Genomic DNA, 22039 nt, shown 5'->3' on the forward strand with positions numbered 1-22039 from the left:
TAAAAAACGTTTTTAAATTAAAAGGTGAAGCGAAAATTTGCCTGCTTTTTGATAAAACATCACCTTGTTTATGCTTTAATTAAATCATTTTTTGAAGTACCATAAAAACTCATACTTTTTTTGTAATCTATAAGAAGAGAAGTATCAATTAACATAATAACATTTGCAAATTAATTAAAAATTTTTTTTTTGAAAAAACGTCAAGGGGTAGGCATAGAAAATTTTCGAGAAATGGTTCAAGTGCTGGCTAACTCAGCCATTTGAAGGACTATTGCAATGTCCTTTGGCGCGAAAATAGCTTATATCATTCAAAAGTGAAATATGCATGCCCCAGGACGAATGTCCTTAAAACAACAAAGTTACAAGGACTTTTTAATATAGAGAAAATTAACCATATCTCAGCCGTATTTTTGTAGATCCCAACAATTCATGTGTCTATCAACTTTGTTTAATAAGCTCTATCGGCAGTCCAAAGGACAATCGAATCGTCCTTTTGGTTTCCGAGTTATTCTGATTTTTCCCATTTCCTTGGCCAAAATTTTAGTGTGAACCTAAAAGTAGGCAACAACTTTTTTCCTCCATTTGATTTGATTCGTATAATTAATAACTCGGATGGCAACAAATATGCCATCAATCAAACCCATGAAATAAAGTATTCATTTCTAAAATAAAACACATCGATTTCGAGCTTTTAATGTTTAATTTAAAATACTGTAAAATATATGCAGTTATGTAAATACACATTTAAATAGATTTTCATTAGACACTAAATACAACTTGCCGTTTCCGTTTTTTTTTACTTTATCGTATTACACATTCACTTAATTAATTGAAAAAATATACACACATGTATGTAATTCTTACATATTGTATGCATGCTATTATGTATGTATGTACGTATGTAAATGTACGCGAAGGCTCCAACAAGCAGCCGGATTAATGGGCGATTAAAACGAAATCCATATGCAAATTAAAAATTTGTTGTTTTATAAAAGAAGTGTCGACACGTATAATAATAGTAATAATCATTCATTTTTAGAACCATAAGATTTTGGACGTGGTCTTTATCAAAAAGTGTTTGCAAAAATATTATAAAATTTTAAGACTGCGAATTTTTGTTGTCTACTCGATCATAATCGATCGACAAACGGCAGATTTGATTTTCTTTGCATTTGTTCCTAACGTTTCGTTACGGTTCACACATTGTTGGCTTGAATAAGTTGTGTTTATATGCCCGCTCCATTGGGCTTAGCACCCAGGCTCTTATAGGGTTTGCCCCCCATTACGTTCCCATTCGCGATTGAATTCATGGTCAAGTATTTCGGCACCGCGCTTACGCGTCAAGCCCGTCTCCTCCAAGCTCAGTTCACACATCTGCATATCATCGGTGCCGGCAACCAGCAAAATTGGCGGCTTATCAGCATGCAGCTCCATTTGCCGGGCAATCCACTGGCCATCGAAGTGGGCATACCACAAGCCACGCTTAGCTTAAGTAAGGAAAAGAATTATTAATTTAAATATAATATAAATATGAGTAATCTACTCACTGTTATCAGGCGCATTGGCTCGCATAAAGGGTATGCGGAAGTAGCGATGCTGAGCCGCCACAATTTCCTGTATGGGCTGCACAATTGGCGGCTGCTTAAAAGCTGAAGCACAAAATAAATCAGAACTATGTTGAGTTGATTTTTTAGGTATTCACTTACCAGCTTCCATAACGCTGCGTGGAGCACGCTCATTCTCATCCATGGTGGTACGCTTGCGGTTCTTTGCCTTCCAGGCATGATACACCTTCAAGCGGCGATGGAACTCTTGGCGACAGGCCTGCAAAAGTAACTCGTATAAGTAAAAGTTGAAAGAAATTATAGATTCCTCAAACTTACCTCAAGTAGTTCAATATCACAGGACGTGTTGATAGCATCGCGCAGTTCCGAATACTTCCATTTGGACAAGTCGAACTTTTGTTTGCCCAATGCTTGCTGCTGTGCACGCACATTCTCCGATCTAGATTTAAATTTTTAAGATTAGTAAGCATATAAGAAATGTCAGCATATTGAAAAGCGTACGCAAAAGTGAGTTATTGATGGGATTTAATGCTTATTATTACAAAAGTTGAACAACAGCTTGAAACAGCTCTACAACTAATAGCCAATATACAAATACGATTATTATTATTAAAACGGATGCTTTAATTAGTGTGAATAGTTTTGACTGTATTCGTTTTAGTATAAGTGTATTAGTAATTTAGTAGTTAGTTAGTTAGTTTATTAAAAGTTTTCAAAAACCAGCACCAACTCACTTATTTAAATATCGCGAAGCAATGTTTGACACAACTTGTGAAAAACTTGTTTAATAAAGAATATAGAAAAGTAGAAATAAAGTAGAAAGTAAAGATTTGGATTTCGTTTTAAAGATATACAGAGTCCAATTTGTTATGGTTGTAGTGTTGAAAAATAGTCCAATTAGTTTTTGTGTAAGGCATTTTTAGAAAGCAAAAAGAGATTCATTTTTTTTTTACTATTTCATTTTTGTACAAGAAACAACAAAGATATTTAAAATTAAATAGCGTGCTATACCTGATCAGTTTGTTGGAACCCATGGGAGACGCGTCATTGAGACCACCACTGTGTTTTGTTGGTTGGTTTGTTGTGTATTTTTGTGTGTGTTTTTTTGGGGATTGTGTGTGTGAATTGTGTTGGTAAGATTGCGTGAGAGGGAGGGGAAAAAGTTGGTGAGTTTCTGTTCGTTTATTAAATATGAATATTTTTAAAATATAATCTTCTTGAACTGCCAAAAAATATTTACAATCCCTAAACTCAAATAATGTTTAATAATCTGTAACATAGTTCATTTGAGACCCCCCCTTCAAAGTTTTTCCATTTTTGCATTAACCCCTTGCACCATAAACAATTAAACTCCTATTTTCCTGCACTCTCCTATTAAGGTTAATATAATAAAGCAGTAAACATACTTGCGTATAACAGGTGGACTATCTTCCACCTGGCCATTGGATTCGCTGGCCAAACGCAGAGCGAGTTCGTGATCGCGACGCTCCTGTTCGAGCTGTTGACGATACTTGGCATCGTCCTTGGCTTCTTTCTCCAGCTGTGCCTGCAGCGATAAGGCAGCGCGACGATCCTCTTCCTCCTGTTTCAGACGTTGTGCCTCGGCCAACTTGCGTCTGGTTTCCATTTCCACTTTGCTGCATAGTAACATAAAATGTAATTAAATTCTCATAACTTGTTAATAATGAATACTAACAGTCGCTTGTTTTCAGCTTCTTCGCGTAGACGTTGCTCTTCGGCCTCCTTGGCACGACGTTCTGCCTCCAGGGCCTCTTGAATCTTGCGCAAACGTTCCTGCTCCTCGGCCTGCTGTTGCTCCTTCAGCTTGGTATTCAGATCGACAGTCAGCTTATTCATGTTGGCCATGACCACCGTGTACATTGAATCAATTTCACGCTGTGTAATGCGAGGATTTTGCTGCAGGCGAAAGACACTTAAATTAGCAAACTGACTAGCAACTAAAATGCAGTTCAACGCACCTTGATCTTATTGATGGCATCATCAATTTGCCTGTAGATATCATTGACACCGCCGACAATCTCATCACGACCCAACTTCAAGCCGTTGGCAATCTCGATGGTCTTCAGCGTGTTGGTGCGTATCTTGTTGATCTTCGCAATGCCCTGATACCGAGGACGATGCTGTTTGCGTGCCAAAAAGCCACGAGCAATGCGCTGAGCTGTCAGCACACACTTGTTGCGGAAAATAATGCGATTGCGCACTGCAGAGCAGAGGAGAAGAGATTAACAATAAGAGGATTATCGCTACACTCTTTTTCAACTCACATTTAATGACGCAAAGTGCACCGAGCGCAGACTTGACCCAGCGTGAACGTATCAGCCACTTCTTCACCTTGGCCACAATGGCCAGCATATTCTCGGGATCGGAACGCATAATGCGATCAAACTCCACGAATTTGCCCGGCCGGAAGAAGACCTTGGTGATGCCGAACTTAAAGTCCTTGGCGCTCAGATTAAGCGACTGGAACATGGCCTCGCAAAAGGTGCGGGCTGGCAGTGAGACCAATTCTGGCGGCAGCACCGACTTGTACATGCTGTAGAGATCGGCAAAGAGAACACGCGACGGGAAACCATGCTCCATCAGCTCCAGCACCGATATGGTGCCTGAGCACTTGAGCTGCGCCAGCGCCAAGCTGCCTTCGAACTGGCGATCAACCATCTTGCTGTTGGGCTTGATGCAACGTATGAAATTGGTGCCCTGCAAGCAAAAAATAAATTAGTTTGCAAATTCTAATTTATGTCTATTATGTTGCCACTTACATTCTGCTCGAGTTTCTCCATGAGTTCGCCCAGCTGTGTCTTGAACTTGGAGCCAACAGAGATGAAATTGAGCTTGCCACGCACCGAAGTATTGCTGCCCGATGGGAAGAGCTGTTTGAGCAATGGATTCTCGCACTCCTGCACTAGACCCTCGAGTGAGGCGTGCAACGCATCGTTGTTCTTTTCGATGAACTGCTCGGTGTTGTAGCAAACGGCGCCAGCGAAATGACGCACCAGGAAACCTTCCTCATCGCGCAGCGTGCGATGCGCTTTGAGGCGAGAAGAACGCGGCAAACCGAGACGATAATGATTGGCCCACGACTTGTGCACCTCGGCGGTAAAATGCGAAGGCGATGGCTTAGGCAACTTGGACTCCTCGTCCAGCAGCGTAAAGATGCCATTTGCCTTGGCCTCGATCAGTTCAATAATATCCTGATTGTCCGTGAACGTAATCTCGGGCACATTGAGACCCTCGCGTTTATACAGCTCCTGTTCGTTCTTCAAGATGTTGTCGTTGAAGAATTTCTGCAGCTTTTCGTTGCAGTAATTGATGCAGAACTGCTCAAATGAGTTGACCGTAAAGTACTCAAAGCCCGCAATATCGAGCACACCAATGTAAAAGTTTGATGCCTGGAAGGGAATGCTCTGATTGATCAGAGCCACAATGCGATCGAAGAGGCGACTATAGATGGCCTTGGCCAAGGCATCGCGTGCATTGTTCGCCTCGTAGATCTTTAGAGGAACCCTGCAAGCAACAGTAATAAGTCAAGGAAAATTTTCGATATAAATTCTCGGTGCTTACATGATAACCGTGCCCTTGAAGCCACCGCCTTTGCTCTGCATGACGCGTGACACCAAAGCGGTGCGCAGCTCGGTCTCATCCACGCCCAGCAATCCGCTGGTGATGGTCATCGATTGCTCTGATGCCTCGGACACCTGACAACCGCCACGCACATCGTCTGGTATCTCCTCGAAGGTGATGTTACCCAAATGCAGCACAGCTGCCACCAGCGTATAGATGCCCATTTTATCGGTCTCAGAGAGTCCTAAGCGACCCAGCGCCTTGTCCAGATTTTGAAAGTGTTGATAGTCATCGATAATGGGATCCTTGAGCGGACCCTTCTTCTGATGACTGTTGGACTTCTGAGTGCCGGGTATAAGCTGCTCGGTCTTGGCATTGGCAAAGTATTGCGTGCAGCCAGAGAGATACTTAAAGAAGAGAATTTGTTAGACAGTTGTTTAGTATATCGATAATTCAAAATCTTACGCGATAATCATCCGGCTTCCCCAAGCTCAGCTTGTCACGCAGCTGCTGCGGAGCGCCAGCTAGCAGCATGTAGAACACATGATAGTTACGCTCCTCGGCGCTTTGGGTGCAAATGCGACTCTTCTCGAGCAGATAGTGAGAGATGTAGCCTCCCACCACTTGACACTTGCCATCGTAGTGCACCTCAATGAACTTGCCGAAGCGTGAAGAGTTATTGTTGCGTGTGGTCTTCGCATTGCCAAAGGCCTCCAGCACGGGATTGGCTAAAAGAGAGAGAGAGAGAGAGAAAATAAATCATTACAACAAAGTATAAAAAGTTTGTAAGCAACAAAGGTTATAATGGCTGTACAAATTAGGCTGATTAACTTAAATTTCTTATCGTAAAAACGTAATATTAATAATTATAATAATGTTGCGAATTCATTATGATATAAGATTTCTTATCTTATAAGTGTTTCTATCTAAAAGGCAAAAGCTTATTGACAGGAAGTTTATGTGTTGATTGAACTTAGAAAGATATAAACTTAGTCGAGTATGAACGAATAAATTGTAATCTTAAATGTATCGAACTTTGTTGTATTAACAAAATGCATATTTTGGTATTGAAGTCATTGTTTCAACCAGTAATTTTTGTTAATTATAAATTAATCTTAAGCAAAATATACTAATAAAGTTTTGTGAAATATATTACCGTTGAAATGATTGTATTCTAAATAAATTTGTATTCAATAAGTATATATCTTAATATATAAATGGAAAATTATAAATTGGCTTAAGAAAAATAAAGTAGTTAAAACAGAGCGAACTAAATTGCAGATAATAATATTGTATTCTAGAACTTAGTTCTCATACACAAATCATACATATTATATAAAACTAAATAATACTATCAGGATTTAAGGTATGTCTAATACTGCAGCAAATTTTGCCTTACCATCCAATATTTTCGTCTCTATGGGACCGGCGCTGTCGTGTGAGTAACACAGATACTTGAGCAAATATTTGGTGGACTCCGTTTTGCCAGCACCCGACTCTCCCGACACAATGATCGACTGCGACAACTTGTAGACGCGCATGTCTCGAATGGCCTTATCCGCTGTAAACGTGAAAAACAGAGAGAGAGAGAGGGAGGAGCGAGAGTTATGATTGACAGTCTTGGAGTTAGTCATCAATCATCGCCACTTACCAATGGCAAACACATGCGGCGGCAATTCACCCAACGAGCGTCCATTGTACTTCTTGATGGTATCCGGCGCATAGAGCTCCTTGATCTCACGATACGGATTCACAGCAATGAGTATGTTTGCCACATATGTCTGCAGAAAATATAATACTAGTTTTAGCAAAATACAGGTATTAAATAGATATATTAACATACATAGATCTTGTCTTTGTAGTAACGCGTTTTCAAATTGTCCAGAAATGTGGCCTCGTTGAGTAGCATAAGTTCACCTGGAAATGAAATTTGGCGTAAGTTGTCTCATTATTCTTGGCTCAAAACATGTGCACATTAAAAATCTCTTGGTTTTCTGTTACAACAAGTTAACTTTCTCCCGGGGGGTTCCGGATTCGAAATCGAGTTGTACTCGTCGCCGGGTTCGGGGTCGGGGGTTATGTTTAAGTGCTTTACCGCTTAACTGTTTCAAGCAAGCGTAGCTAACGATCAAACGACAAGGGTTTTGGATGCTCACGACAACCAAGACTATGAAATAAAGGTTTATGATCTCTTAACCGAAAAGTAGAGCAGAACAATACACACGTGAGATTCCGATTTCGATTCCGATTCGGATAGTTGAAAGTTTAGGGCACTTTTTTTTTTACCATGAAAATCGTATATCAAATTTAAGTTTCTCATGAAACACTTTTGCTGCAATATATATTTGTTTATGGTTCTGATTCTGATTCTGTTTCTGATTCCACAGAATTTCTGACATTATCTCTTTGCACTATATTGTCTTTTCGTTGCAGTTGACGCTGGTGATGGACTTGTGTATTTACTGGATAAACAATTCTGAAAGAAACTCTTGCCATTCACACGGCATTCATATCCAAAACGATTCTCTATAGGAGTACTTTATGTAATCACAACGAACGACTCACTCAAAACGCACACACCAAAAACAAACTAGAGATAAAGTCCCCGAAAAACAACAACAAAGGGAACAACACCTGCACACTCATCCACATCTAATACACTGACATGCACACTTTTTCATGTGTAAATATTGATGGTAAGTAATATTGTAATATCGTATTGTTTGCACTTACAGTTATCATCGTGATCCTGTGGTCCATCACATGAGGAGTGTATATCATCGTAGTGACAAGTGCGTTTCGGGAATTTACGATCTATGGGCGTAACTTCAAACTCTTTGCTGCCAATTTCCGTAATCCGACCCTGTATATATCCATCCGCCGGATCTCTTACCCATACAAGCTGGGTATCCTCCAACATTTTGCGCACTGTAAGAATTAGCAAAAACAAAAAGCACACACAATTAATTACATGAAAATCACGATTTGAACATTTGTCTTAATAAACGTAATTAAATGGGGGATTTGCAAATGGCAATCAAAGTGAAAAATCTTATCAACTGCCACCGTCACTAACACTAACACTAGACAACAGGTAACTCGATGTAGTGTGTAGGTAGCAAACGTTCTGCGTTAAGAGCCGCGTCGTCAGAGTTCACAAAAGCAACTGAGCGACTGCTATGCGAACCTCGTCGACGATCCCAGCCAGGTGAGTTTACTCTCCAGCTAGAGGTGGCAGCGTGAGGAGTTATCGTGACACGAGTAACGATATGTGTAAGTAAATTAAATGGTTGAACTTCAAATTTTAAGGTTTTGTATTAAAAATAAGCTGTGTACGAATCACGGTTTATTTTATTACATTACAAGTGGTTTTAGGCTTGATAGTTTTTCCTTTTAACGATTATATGAATGTTAAAAGTTACTTCAGTTTTAAGCCTAATTTTAAGAACGAATGTTTCATATTTATTTTTGTTGTTGAAAATAACAAGTCTAAAAATTTAATTTGAATGGATTATTTATCATTCATAGTCACATCATTATCACATCATTCATTGTTGCCATAGACTAAAAAATAAACTTACTATATAAATATTTACATAAAATGTACTTATTATCAATATCAATTGTAAATAAACAGAATATAAAAAAAAGATATAAATATTTCAACGCTATTTTGGTATACGACAAATTTAGTCTACAGTTAAAAAGTATTACGAAACTTCTGTTCTATCGAGACCTAGAACAAGCTTTTAATATTTCAACAATATATTAATGATCGGTTTAGAGATCATAAACTTATACGACATTCGCTTAAATAAAAAAAAGCCTAAATTCGTATAGTATCACTACATACAAATTTAATCTTTTTATTTCAGCCAATATCGTAGCTTACGATAGACAAATTACACCAATTTATAATAATAACTTTGACACGCGCTCATCTCTAATCAACATTGATTGGCTTACTCTCTCTCTCTCTCTCTTGTGTTCGCTCTCTCATTCTCTCTTTGTGACTGGCTTTATCTCTAGGCAAAGCGAGTAACAGTCATTAAGGCCGTTTTGCCGCTCTGTTGGCAATGTTGCGGCATTGCCGGGTCGGGCTAGGGGCTAGGCTAGGCCGGTGTTTTATGTCAGTCAGTTCTTGTTGAGCATTTCTCAGCTATTAAACCTTTACCTGTTTGTTCCTCGATCTCTACCGCACCCGCATCTGCTTTACTCTCTGCATTCGGTTATATTTCTCTCTTTCTTTTTTGTCACTGTTGGCTATTGTTCTTCCCATTCGCTGACGCTGACGTTGTCGCGTTGTGGCAATTTCTGTTACTTTTGCTATACGTTTCAGTTTTGTTGTAGTTCTTTTTTTTTGTCTATTTACTGCTGGTTACCTTTCTTGGTCATGCGTTGACTCATGGGCGTCGTGCCGTTGATAAGCACAGCTCCACCAAACCGTGTAGGTGTTGACATGGTGCAGAGACCGAGACAGCAGAGAACAGAGAGGAGAGAGCGAGAGGGAAACCGCCGAGCGACCCATAACAATGTCGACCTTGCTTTTTTTAGTCAATTCGCAACAGCAAAATATTGTACTGAATATGGGATATACTACTTGAATTCGCATTTACATTGGAAACCGCAAAGCTCTCGTTTACAGTAGTTTGTCTGCCTGCCCTCTAATATAACATACTACATACAATAGTAGTACAATCCAAAACACACAATCGCAACGCTGTTGGGGTAACAAAGACAATGACGTTGGTGAATTGTTTTTAGAGCAAAAACGGCGTCAAGGTGAAATTAATTTATTTAGTTCGCTGGGTTAATGTTGCATGCGCTAGGTTCGGATTTTAGGTTCGGGATTGTTCGGCGACTGCAAAACGTTTCAAATATATTGTTTGTTATTTTTGTTTGGGTGAGCGAGCGAGAGAGAGAGAGAGAGAGGGAGAAACAATGGCATTTCCCTTCCTCCCGCATAAATTAAGATGAAATTTGCAAAAGTGCTAAATTATTAAATGATTGTTAAACAAGTTTATTTTTTGTTGTTGTTTCTTTGCTCGTTTCTACATCAATTCGTTGAGGCGAGAGAACTGAGAACAGTGGGAGTAATTGACGTTGCCCGTTTAGCGTCTTGACATTTATGGCAACGCATTTCATCGATTTGCGTCTCTGAGATTTCCATTTAACCGATTTTACAATTGTAAGCAAATTATAGAAACATTCTCATAGATGACACACCAGGTTCCGCTTTTCTTTAATGTTATTCTAATGCCTAGCACTCTAAAAGCTCTTTATCAATGGCATGGAATATTTGAATATTTCGAATGTTATGTTCATATCAGCAATGTGAATGTGTCACGATTTCACGACATTGCCATATGGATTTGTCAGCATTAGCATTAAAGATATCATCGAGCATAACAAGCATTTTTTTTTGTTTTGTTTTGTATTTGATTCACTTTGCACCATAATAATTGAGAAACACTCGGAGGAGCGATGATGATATCGTTGAATTAATTGAGCCAGACCATTAACTACAATGTATCCATGGCACAATTAGCCCAGTTTGTGCAAAAGAAAGTGGAACTTGGCCTATGCATATGGCTGAAATCGCTTTATAATGTGCAACGCAAATTAACAACAATTTTGCAGGCAATTTAACATAATCTTGATGCAGAGCGCAAGCTGGGAGAAACAACTGAAAAAAAAACACATTCAAATGCAGTTGAAATACCCTGTAAGTGTCCAAAGTGGAGCATATTAGTGGAGAGATTCAGAAAGATTCCATAAAAGGTTGTTTATTATTTCACTGAACAAATAAAATGCTAAAAGCAAGAAACAATCTTGAATTGAACGCAAAAGAAAAAATCAAGACCGAAATTCCAAAATAATTCTTAATTCATTTATACTCTTTTCAAAACTGAACCCAGATAGAAATATCTCAAGTCAAGATGAAACATTTTCAAATTAAAATTGAAATATCTCAAGCCAAGATGAAACATTTTTCAATTTTAATTTAAAAGTGTTTCATCTTGACTTGAGATATTTCTATCTCGGTTAAATAAATCAAAAATGCACTCTTTTGAAGTTTAGTTGTTTTTGTATTTCTATTATGTTAGAAAAGAACACAACAAAGTTCTGGATTTTGAGAAATTTACGATCTGAAAACAATACTTTTACAAAATCAAAACTATGATTGAAATTTTATTTCAAGTTTGTTTTTAAATTAAAACCTTGTTTTAAGTTGTTTATGAATATAAAGTTATTATATTTAAGATTTTCTTTCACTGTGTTGTTTTAACTGTTTACAGGGTATACTCCAAGTCGAACTGCATGTGCTCAACTTTCGTTCTTGAGCTGTTTTTGCATGCATGTCAGCAACGACGACGACGACGATGGTGATGACGATGACGTTGCGACGCCTTTGGAAGAGTTGCCTACAATTTGTCTGGGCTCTTGAAATCTTTTGCGCTCCTCAGCATGAGACGTCGGCATAAATTACAAATTGCGCAAGGAAACAAAAAATAAATGAAGTTGCCTATGAGCAGCAGCCACACCAGGGAGACGACAAGTACAAGAAAAGTGTGTGAGTGAGTGTGTGTGTGAGTGTGAGATGAATGCCACATTTGATGGCCGTTTATGTAGAGAAGACGACGAAGACGAAGACGAAGTTGCCAAGCTGCATTCTGCCAGATTGCATGGCTATGGCTATGGAAATGAAAATGCTGAACAGCAGCACAGAGAGTCTCGAGTCTCTCAGGCCAAGCAACCAAGTGTGGCAAGGCGGCAGTCATTGCAACTGCAACGAGAGAAAAATATGAAGACGAAAAAAAAAACATAAACGACTTGATGACGCAGGAAGTGCTTGAGGGCGACATTGACAATGGGCACAAAGCAAACGGTGCAAATATGTGTCCAAGACCAAGATTGCGGCTTCTCTTCAACATCACTCACACAAGTTTGTACAGAGAGTGAAAGAAACGAGGGAAAAAGTAGCAAAGTCATTTGCAAAACGGTAGACGAAGACGAAGAGGAACGGCAAAAGGCTTATGAAATGTGATGCCATGTTAAAGACTGCGTTGACACCTCAACCTGAAACTGAACCCTGAGAATCAGCTTATGCTTGCTGCTGCTGCTGCTTGGGTTTGACCAGGTCGTATACGTAATCCGAGCACACGTGCACATCGAGATTTTTTGACCAGCGCCCATAGGTCCAATTAGCCAAAGACACACACAGAGTGAAGTCTTCCTGATTTACGCTATGCGTTTTATAACTTACAACTGCGTGTAAGTGTGTGTGGGGAAATGGTGATATCATCAGAGCAATGTTTATCGTCTCGTCCTTTTCCACACCCAACACCCACCAACTATCTCAGTGAATCAGTCGACAGTCCAGGTTGCGTGCTTGGTCACTTATTACTGTAATTGAAGGCACGAACATTAGCCTAAAGTGCTGCGTAGATATTCAAAGTCGCAATTTTTGCGACAATGCGTTTGATATTGTGGAAGTTGCTGATTAAGCAGGCGTTGAACCTGTCTAAACTTTTCGACAATGCAGCTGGCAAATGTTTGTTATCTGAATTGCATTGTTCTCATTTTCGACCGATAAATAAAACATCGTATAAAGATTGCAACCAGACGACAAACGATCAGCGATAATAAAGTTGAAAATACAAAATTGAACAAGAAACAAAAAGCAAATAATTGTAGAAAAACATCATAAATTAAAATACATTTTGGTCTTTATAAAAAGCTAATCTAATAAAATTATTAGGTATGTATAGTACATCATAATTTGTAGAATATATCTTAATAATTAATAGTCATCTTAATAATGTTAAAATGATAGAATAACTAGATTTGTAAGAATGTGTTAGATAAGTTTTATTTACATAAATCAATATTTATAACATAATAACATTTAACATTAAATAATATTTGATAACATTTATCAATTTGTTAAATAAAATATTCTAAATGCAGCTTAGTTTATGTTCTTGAAAATATTTTCTTTCTTTTCCTTCATTTTTAATAAAGTTAAGAAAATTTATAAATTATGTTGTAATCTATAATTTCAAATTCTTTACTTGGAAAATGGTTATCCATAATTTCATTTTAAGATTTTTTCCTTATATAAAATATTGATATTATGTCTTTAACAAGGCCAAATTATTTATTTTCCTATTATTCTAATAAGGTATACGAACTATTTATATTTCTAATCCCAAATTACTTAAGAAAATGCACTTTCATTTCATTGCAATTTTTTAGGTACTTTTTTTTTTTCTTTATGAGCGATTATCTATTATTAGTCTGGAAGTTAATTGCAGCAAACATTCATATGTATTTATTTCGTATTATGACCCAATGATCGAGTGATTAGATTAAGTTTTATGGAAGTTGCGTCAATTAATTCAATGCTAGAATGGAAATAATGAAACTCACCGGAGTTTGGATCGTGTCGTTCTTTATTGTGGTTCGTATAGAAATCCATTATGAGGGTTGACACACACACACACACACACACACACACACACACAACGAAAATAAGGGGCTGATGAGTGACTTATCAACGAAGAAGGGTGCTCTTAGTGCAGTTGAGTGCACTTTGGACTAAGCAAGTATTTTGAGGGGGTTGACCTGGGTCTGAAACCGTTCTGTATACTAAACGAGTATGTGTGCAAACAGATAGTTGTTGTTGTTGTTGTTGATATTATGAATTGTGTTTTGGGCTTGGCAACCGTTTCGCGAGCGAGGTTTGCTTGGCAAACTTGTTTGATTTTCACTATCGATTAAACACTTTGCTTCTTCTTCTCGTTCCTCATTACACTTTCGCACGTTTAACCTGATGTTGGATAATTTGCCAGCTCTGCTCTGGTCGCTTTTGTTTTCGCTTTTCGCACTGCGACTTTTGCAATTCAATTTCCGTGCATTAATTAGATTTTCTTTTCTTTGGTGGGGAAAGAAAAGTGAGAAACTTTATTGCACAATTTGCAGCAATTGCAATTGCTGACCTACATTACACGCGGTAACAAATCAGCAATAAAATCCGATAAACAGATGAGACTCAAGATTGAGAAATGCGCCGCCATATGCTACGATATCTGGAAGCTGTCTCTACGTGTTTACTGCATTCTATCTGCATATAGATTTCGAGTTTGTTGTTGTTGCTGTATGTTTCACCCAGTAACCGAGTTATTTGGCACCCCGCCCCGAATGACCCGCACGGAGAAAAAAAACAGCAGCCACGTGCCGGGTTTGCGACTGCAATCGACGACCTCACGAATTGCACTGATGCGTTTTTAGCGGAGTCTGCGAAAGCAGGATGCTCGTTTACGATTTTTCGGGGTTGTTATTATTTGTTGCATGGTATCGTAAACGATATTCAGCGGCATTAACTGCGCAGAATCCCACAATTGTTCAGTGTGTCTGTGTCTGTGTGTGGGTGGCACAGTAATAATTCCATTTGCGTGCCGCCCTATGAAAGTCAGTTCGCGTTCTGTTTATGCTCCAATAACAAGCCCAAACACAATGGCGTACTAAAGTAGATGTATATTTGTAACACTCCGTTGAAGTGCAGCCGCCACCAGGAAGCCAAATGCAGGCAACGCACAAAGAAAGATCCAACGCATCAACAGCAACAACAATGCAATGACAGTGCAGCTTGGCATGACATAACAACTTCCGGCATAATTTACCCCGCCGGGTATTTCTTTCATTTGAACTGCGAAAATTGAGTTATTCCAACAGCAGCAGCAGCAGCAACAGCTGCTTGAGTGCTGCTCTAGTCGAGTGCTGCTCCATGACAGGCTCCAACTTTGTTTACAATATCGCATCTCCTCAATATGTGGGTGAACTATGTGAACTCTGACACTTGAGCTTTTCTTCTCAAGCAAACAAATCTCGCAAGCATACTCGAACAAGTGCTAGAGCGATGCAGCTGATTGCGGTTGAAAGCTTTCCGATAAGCTTTTTATGTCCAACCAATTTGTACTAGCAAAGCTAAAGGTGAGAGGGAAAGAGATAGTGTGCATAATACATGTACATATGTATGTTTCTAGTTTCGAGGGCTGCTCGCGAAAATGAGAGTGCGAAAGAGCTAAACACTGAGAGAGAGTGTGAGTATTGTAGAATGCCCAACAGCTGTGTGTTTTAGATTTTCTCTTTCAAATACAAAACACATATAAAAAAAATTTGCAAAAAGCACTTTCGATACGCGAGCGCGATAAAATATAAATAGCCAAAATTGCTAATTGTAAAGAGAGGGAGAGGTAACAAAAAATCATTTTAATTACTAAATGTAATCGCTAAATTTAAAGCGATGCTGCAATTAGAGTTGGAGTACAAACACACTTCAACATACATACAAACACACAACTACGTGTGTTTGTATTTCCCCTTAGACCGAAAATTTAGTTGATTCTCTCATGCACAAACACACACCCCTCATGAATACGAAGCAACAACAATACCACAATGCTGGCTGCCAGTGACAGCTGTGCTGCTTATGTAGCACGTTTGGATCGACTCGCTCAACGAGTCAGGTTGGCCGAGCGGTCTAAGGCGCCAGATTTAAGCTCTGGTTCTCGAGAGAGAGCGTGGGTTCGAACCCCACACCTGACAATTTGGAATATTCTTTTTTTAAATTTTTTGTATGCAAATAATATTTTAATTTTTTTACCCACTGCATAATTTTAGGGTTTAATGCTGCTAATAGCTAATAAATAGTAAATAGTGTTAGAGGTTCAAAAACACTTTTACTTATTTAGTATGAATAATTATGGTGAACTAAAACCAAATTGATTGTTAAATTGTACTTTTAATGCAATTAATATTTTAATAAATATATTTATTTTGTGGTAACTTGATGAAAGAATACCACAAAAAATCTAAGCCATAATTTATAACAATGATTTTCAATTAGCCAGAGCTTAGAATATTTCATTTTGTTCTGAACAATAGCCGTAATCATATGCTTTTACTGTAATTACTCAAAAGGTGAGTCATAATTAACTATTCATTGCTTGGCTGCAATCGCCGTTTGCTGTTGCAGTTGCAACAATGCATGTTAGCTGTCCAAAAACGGTTATTTAATGGTTGTTATTCTACCATTTGCGAGGGCCGCACACCTTCCGGTTGACCAAAAGGCAATCTCGTATTCGTATTCGTATTCGAGTCTCAAAACCAAAACTCAAACCAAAACTCAAACAACAACAAAAGGGCCAACAAGTGCCGTTGACTCTGAATAATTAATAATGTGTGTTTTGTTCGTTATGCTGTCTATTGTCTATTGCTTTGGCGTGTGCTTTGTTTGTTATGTATTCTGTTGCATTACGCAATCAAATACCTGACTAAAGTCATCCAAATAACTGTTTAAAAGTTGGGATAGTCTAGTCAGGGCGCTATAATCGCATCGTAATCAAAATAAATTAATGAATGAGAAAATCAATTTGTCAAGCTGAAGATTGAGATTTTGTATTTGTTGAAATGTTGAATGTGGCATTCATCTTGAAACTTTGACTGATGATCTATGGTCTATGGATTGATTGCATGATGCAACACTGAATGAATTGATATAAATTCAATGAATTGATCATAAATTATGTTAGATAAATTAAAAAATTATACGAGCTGAGAGAGCTGAGCAATCAATTCAACAATCTTTATTCAATCATTGCATTTGAAGAGTATCTTCAGCCAATGGGTTAAGGGTTAAATCGATTTTCCACGACACGTGACATTTTATTGCGACACTCTCTGCGTTTTCCTCATTTCACTTTACCTCTCTGTGACCCATTTCATTTGCTAGCCTACTTATTATACTCGTATTCGTGACACTTCCCCAAACATACAAAAGGTAAAAAAAGATTGCATTGCATTCAAAAAAAACAGAGAAACAAAGCCAGACAATTGCCATAATTTCATAACCCAAAAGCTAGCCAAGCTTGTTCACAATTCTTCCACGGTGGAAAAACAATTCAAATTGCTAGTGGCAAGAAAAAAAAAAAATACAGACTAAGAAGCGAAGCGAGTATCAAAGTGGTAGACAATGAAAATTGTGTAATAATTGCGACATTTTGCAGTAGTTAAAAGCCACAAAGAAACGTTGAAAGATTACATCAAGAGCGCAAAGAACTTGGCCAACTAATAAACGAAAGAATTTCAATGGAATTTGATTAAATGCTTTTGTGCAAAAGGCGACAAAAACGGTGCCAAAAACAAACAAAACGAAGCTGAGATTCTCTATATATGGTAAAATGGTGAGAGGAATGGGATGCTGATAAAAAAATGAAATAAAAAACCCGTTTTCACGGTATGGTCAGTTCTTTGACCATGCCTTTCAATATCAAGTTCAACCAGTCAAGCGCAACTCGACTGCAACTGAGAGAGGGACGCTAACGGTGTCGGTGTCGGTGTCCAGGAGGCGACAGGTTCGCAAAGTGCAGCGCGGGGGCAGCAACAGCAGCAGCAGCAACTTGGAACTTGCAACTCGAAACAGCAATCCAGATGCATCTGCTAATGTCAGTTGTTGCATGGATTTCCAATTGTGGCACGCACAACAACCAGTTCAACTTGTTTTGCAACAGAATTATTTGCAGCTGCCCCCCTCAAAGCTTTTTTTGGCTTCAGGTTCGTTCTGGACATGGATAATAATAATGGTTGCCCCCAGCATTAAATGAAAATCAGCGCTGTCAGCATTGATGAGTCATTCGGCTAACTAGCCGAACCTGTGATTGTGCCTCAACAAAAATACAAAAACCAAAAACAATCTCTTGCCAGAGGAAACGCTTGAAAAGCAATTACATTTGCAACAATAGAAACGCTGCTGCAGCTGTAAAATTTATGGCCCAAACGTCACAGGACCATGAGCGCGGAGGGAGTTGGGTAGAAGGGAGGAGGGAGGAGCGGGAAGGGGGCACATTTGAGGTTCACTGTACCGTAAAGGGGCTAACAAAACGCTGCGCATGCGCAAAACTCAGCGACCAAAACGAGTTCTCTTTTATTTTGGTTTAGTTTTGAATTTAGTTTAGATTTGGATTCCGACTTTTGCTTTTGGTTACCAAATGCAGGTCGCTTGGCTAGGAGAAGAGCCAACACACATTATTATTATGGCAACTTGCAACGCAAAACTATCCTGCACTCTTGAAGTTCAACGACTTTGTGCTGCAAAGTTTTCAAGATTTTTGTTTTCGTTGGCTGTCGATCGTTAAACGTCGCGCAAGTGGAACCAATTAATGCACAAAAAAACTAAAACTAAAGCGAAAAAACAGGAAAAGCCAAGCAACAATTGAAAAATAAAAGCTAAAACAATTATCGCTAGCCATTTCCTACACAACAACACGAGTCGCCCCATTTCCCCCATTGCCACAGGAGCAACATTGGTGCAACAACTGAAGCAACATCAACAACAACAACCACAAACATTTCCCAGTGGGGAGTCCAATGCCTCAAATGTTGATGGATTCACTGGGGACTCATAACTTATGAGTATGCATTTATACTGAGTTGTCTTTTTATATGTACATTCATTTTTTGTTTGCTGGTCCGCTCTCCACATATGTTCACAGATTTTCCATATGTTTTGCCGACAGTCATGTGGCACAAATTACCAAGTGCACTTTTCGACAAATTAAATATGAAAATAAACAATTTATTGAAATGATTTTAATGCCTCACAGATGATGAATAACGTCTGTCAACGAATCAACAGCTGCGATTCAGCATTTTTACTGAATTTGTACTTAAATCATTTTTTAATTTGACTGCATTTATATTTTGAGCAGCCTACTAGACTTAATAACAAAAGCAATTTAAATCTAATTATTGATTTAATTTATTTTAAAGAAATATGGTCACACTTATTGCTTCACTTTTTGAGGATTTGCATACCAAATCAGAATATAACATTTCTATATAACAGCAGGCAAAATATCACATTTTTGGATTGACTTGTGTGTTCAATTTATAATTTTTTGTATTAATAAAAAAATGGTCACACTTTTTGCCTCACTTTTTTAGCAACTGCATACCGAAATTGTATTTAAAATTTTTCTAAATAATATAACTCGACTTTTCTTTAATATTTGTATTATTTTTATTTAACTAATATACAAATTGTCATACTTTTTGCCCCACTTTTGTATAAACAAAATTAAATATGGTCACACTTTTTGTATGACTTTTTAAGGAGTTGCATACTAAATCTGAGTATACCATTTCTTTATAACATATCAGGAAAATTATCAAATTTTTAGATTGAATATAGCATTAAATTTATAATTTTTATATTAATATAGAAAAAAATGGTCACATTTTTTTTAAATAATGTACTACTTTTGCATAAACAAAATTAAGAAATGGTCACACTTTTTGCTCCACTTTCTCAGTAACTGCATACCGAAAGTGTATTTCATATTTTGTTGCTGTCAAGTGAATCGTGCAGTTCTGTTATCATGTGCCCTTTATTAATCTTATCGTGTTATCTACCCTGCTGCAGCTGGGACAGAATAAAGATACTTATATTTGGCCAACAAATGACTGTATGCGGAAATTCACACAATGTTAAAAGGAAAAGCCTAGAAATTGAACTTAATTTGTCAGCACAGTTAATTGATTAATTTACAACCGTGATTTGTGGCTTTCAATGTTAATCCTATGCAGATACATTTCCAAGAGGTACCGTTATAAATTGTGATATAACTCGAAATGCAAATGGAAAACACAAGATCATAAAAACAGATAAGGTAAATCCAGTTCGGAAGTCTGATTTGATACGATCGCCGCATAAAACGAAACCAAGATGCAAAAAAGCGAACATAAGAAAAACTTATGCTAATCTTAAAGGTCTAGTAAACAAAAGCGGTAATTAATCCATGAACTTTCACTGCAGTCAGCATCAGCAGCTGTTTCACTTTTGATTATATGCAAATTTTGCACTTTAAAATTGGGGTTTGAGTTTCGGGGCCGATTAAGCTAACAGAATAAATAGTAGGGCGGGGTGTTGGGTTAACGAGCTCGGCTCGCAGCAGATCGCAGATCGCAGATCTAACTCTATTGTTGTTTGTGACCAACAAATGTTGGGTAAATCCATGTGTACAAGTTTTTTGTTGTTGGACAGCTGTCGCCCAGGTCGACCAACAAAAAAAAAAGGATCTTCGTGTCAAACAATTGACGATCACATGCAGAACACGACGCGACGTGTTGTGTTCGCTGTCAGCTGTGTGGCGCGTGCAGCCTTCGACTCGTTTTTACGGCTCGCAAACGAGGGTGGAGGGTGACTGACAACAATGAACTTTACACAAACACATAAGCACACACAAACGAGTAAACCCGTTAATTGGCTTGCAAATATATCGGTGATATGTTTAAAAAGCTCGCCGTGAAGCAGTTTCAAGTATCTCAGCTTTTTGATGTCAACGCATGCGCAAGGAGCTCGCTTAAAGTCATTCAGCTTTTGTCACGCTTACGTTTTACATGAAGTTCGCTGTCACGTTCACATTCACATTCCCGTTTCCAGTTCCATTTCCATGGAACATAATTAAACGAAATGTGCCTGGCATCAGCAAATGGACATTTACTCCTTACACAAATGTTTCTTCATTTCCGCACTCAATTAAAATGGCCCTGGCTGGAGTTTTAATGTTTTTATAGTCTGCGCCTGCGTCGGACACACAAATCTATCTTGCCAGTTTTTCGAAAAGAACGAAAGAACGAAAGAACGAAACTTTCCTGTTTCTTTTGCCTGTTTCATTTCTATATATAGCAAACACTGCATGTGTTGTGTGAGTGTGTGTGCGGGTGAGACAGCAGCTGCGACTGGTGGTGACTTCTATGTGTTGTTGTTGTTGTTGACATTTGTCTGTTGGGGGTGAAGAACATGAGGATGCCGCGACTGCGCGCCCCTCTTGCTCTTTCTTTCACGCCTTTCTCATTCGCACGCACACAGTCAATAATTCATGGTCACGTTTTGTGTCTTTGTTTATCGATTGGTCTTTGGTCTATCGCACCCAGCTCAAGCTCAATCGATTCGCCAACGGCCAAATACAAACAGGAAAGAGAAGCAGAGAAAACAACAACAACAAAGTCTAACAGATAACAGATTGAACCTGACGCCAGAAAGGGCAAATATGAATCGGATATGCTCTTCTTACCTGTTGCTGCTGCTTCCGCTATTGTCGTTGTCGCTGTTGTTGTTGTTGTTGTTGTCGCCTTTGCCGTTGTTGTTGCGCCGTCGTGGAGCCGCTTTGCCGGTGTTTATGCTGTGTACTTTATGGGTTTTTCGTTTTTTGGCAAATTTAACAAGCACAACAAATCCAAACAATGTGTACAAAGAATACTTGAATTTTTGACACGCTCACTAATAAAAAAACGCGCGAATTTCCGTTAATAAATTTTGTTGTTCGATACAGTGCGCTGCTGTGCAGCTAAAACAGCTGCAAAGAAGGCGAAATTGTCCTCACACCCGAATTTACACTTGACGTATTTCAATAGACTGTCTTGTTTATTTAACTAAAATTTCATATTAAATTCTCATAATAACTGCGCTACATGCGCTCACCGACCGCAACGTTCGATGTTTTTGTTTCGACTGCCCGCGCGATCGTGACCGCAAGTTGAATTTTAAAATATACTTTTTTACGACGAAAAAATATACCAAAATACACTAGTGGCGAAATATGCAAGCTGGTTACACTGCGCAATGTATATTGTTTGAAAAATTGGCGCAACTCTTGCAGCAATATTTTGTTTTGTTGGTTTTGAGCTGAACTGCAATTAATTGCACCATATTTGCTTTTCAAAAAAGAAAAAAATATAATACTTTTATATCAAAGCAAGCAATATTTCATATTGGTCACATTAACACAATTTCCAATTCGACATTTTACAATGGCTTTCATTCAAAA

At 38.3% G+C, this 22039-nt stretch overlaps 1 protein-coding gene and 1 non-coding gene across 7 annotated transcripts; one reads left to right on the plus strand and one right to left on the minus strand.

The window, feature by feature from the left end:
* Window positions 1–1028: 1028 nt before the first annotated feature.
* Window positions 1029–21714, minus strand: LOC133835998 (myosin heavy chain 95F). Of its 6 annotated transcripts, none has more exons than XM_062266228.1 (18): window positions 21287–21714; window positions 7881–8075; window positions 6991–7064; window positions 6799–6928; window positions 6547–6708; window positions 5613–5875; window positions 5148–5554; window positions 4346–5090; window positions 3851–4283; window positions 3545–3786; window positions 3262–3482; window positions 2972–3202; window positions 2577–2624; window positions 2300–2344; window positions 1884–2004; window positions 1707–1824; window positions 1548–1649; window positions 1029–1487 (listed from the first exon to the last, which is right to left on the minus strand). In XM_062266228.1, exons 2-18 carry the CDS (start codon window positions 8065–8067, stop codon window positions 1264–1266), a joined length of 3753 nt encoding a protein of 1250 aa, XP_062122212.1. In that variant the 5' UTR covers window positions 8068–8075; window positions 21287–21714; the 3' UTR covers window positions 1029–1263. The 6 variants fall into 6 exon arrangements, with proteins under 6 accessions (XP_062122212.1, XP_062122210.1, XP_062122213.1 ...); XM_062266226.1 differs by lacking the exon at window positions 21287–21714 and adding an exon at window positions 13581–13818; XM_062266229.1 differs by lacking the exon at window positions 21287–21714 and adding an exon at window positions 8230–8352.
* Window positions 15675–15758, plus strand: Trnal-uaa (transfer RNA leucine (anticodon UAA)). Its single transcript has one exon. It is a non-coding gene; the product is annotated as a tRNA-Leu (tRNA).
* Window positions 21715–22039: the final 325 nt, after the last annotated feature.

The sequence above is a fragment of the Drosophila sulfurigaster genome, chromosome 2R (genome assembly GCF_023558435.1).
Source record: "Drosophila sulfurigaster albostrigata strain 15112-1811.04 chromosome 2R, ASM2355843v2, whole genome shotgun sequence".
Taxonomy (NCBI): domain Eukaryota; kingdom Metazoa; phylum Arthropoda; class Insecta; order Diptera; family Drosophilidae; genus Drosophila; species Drosophila sulfurigaster.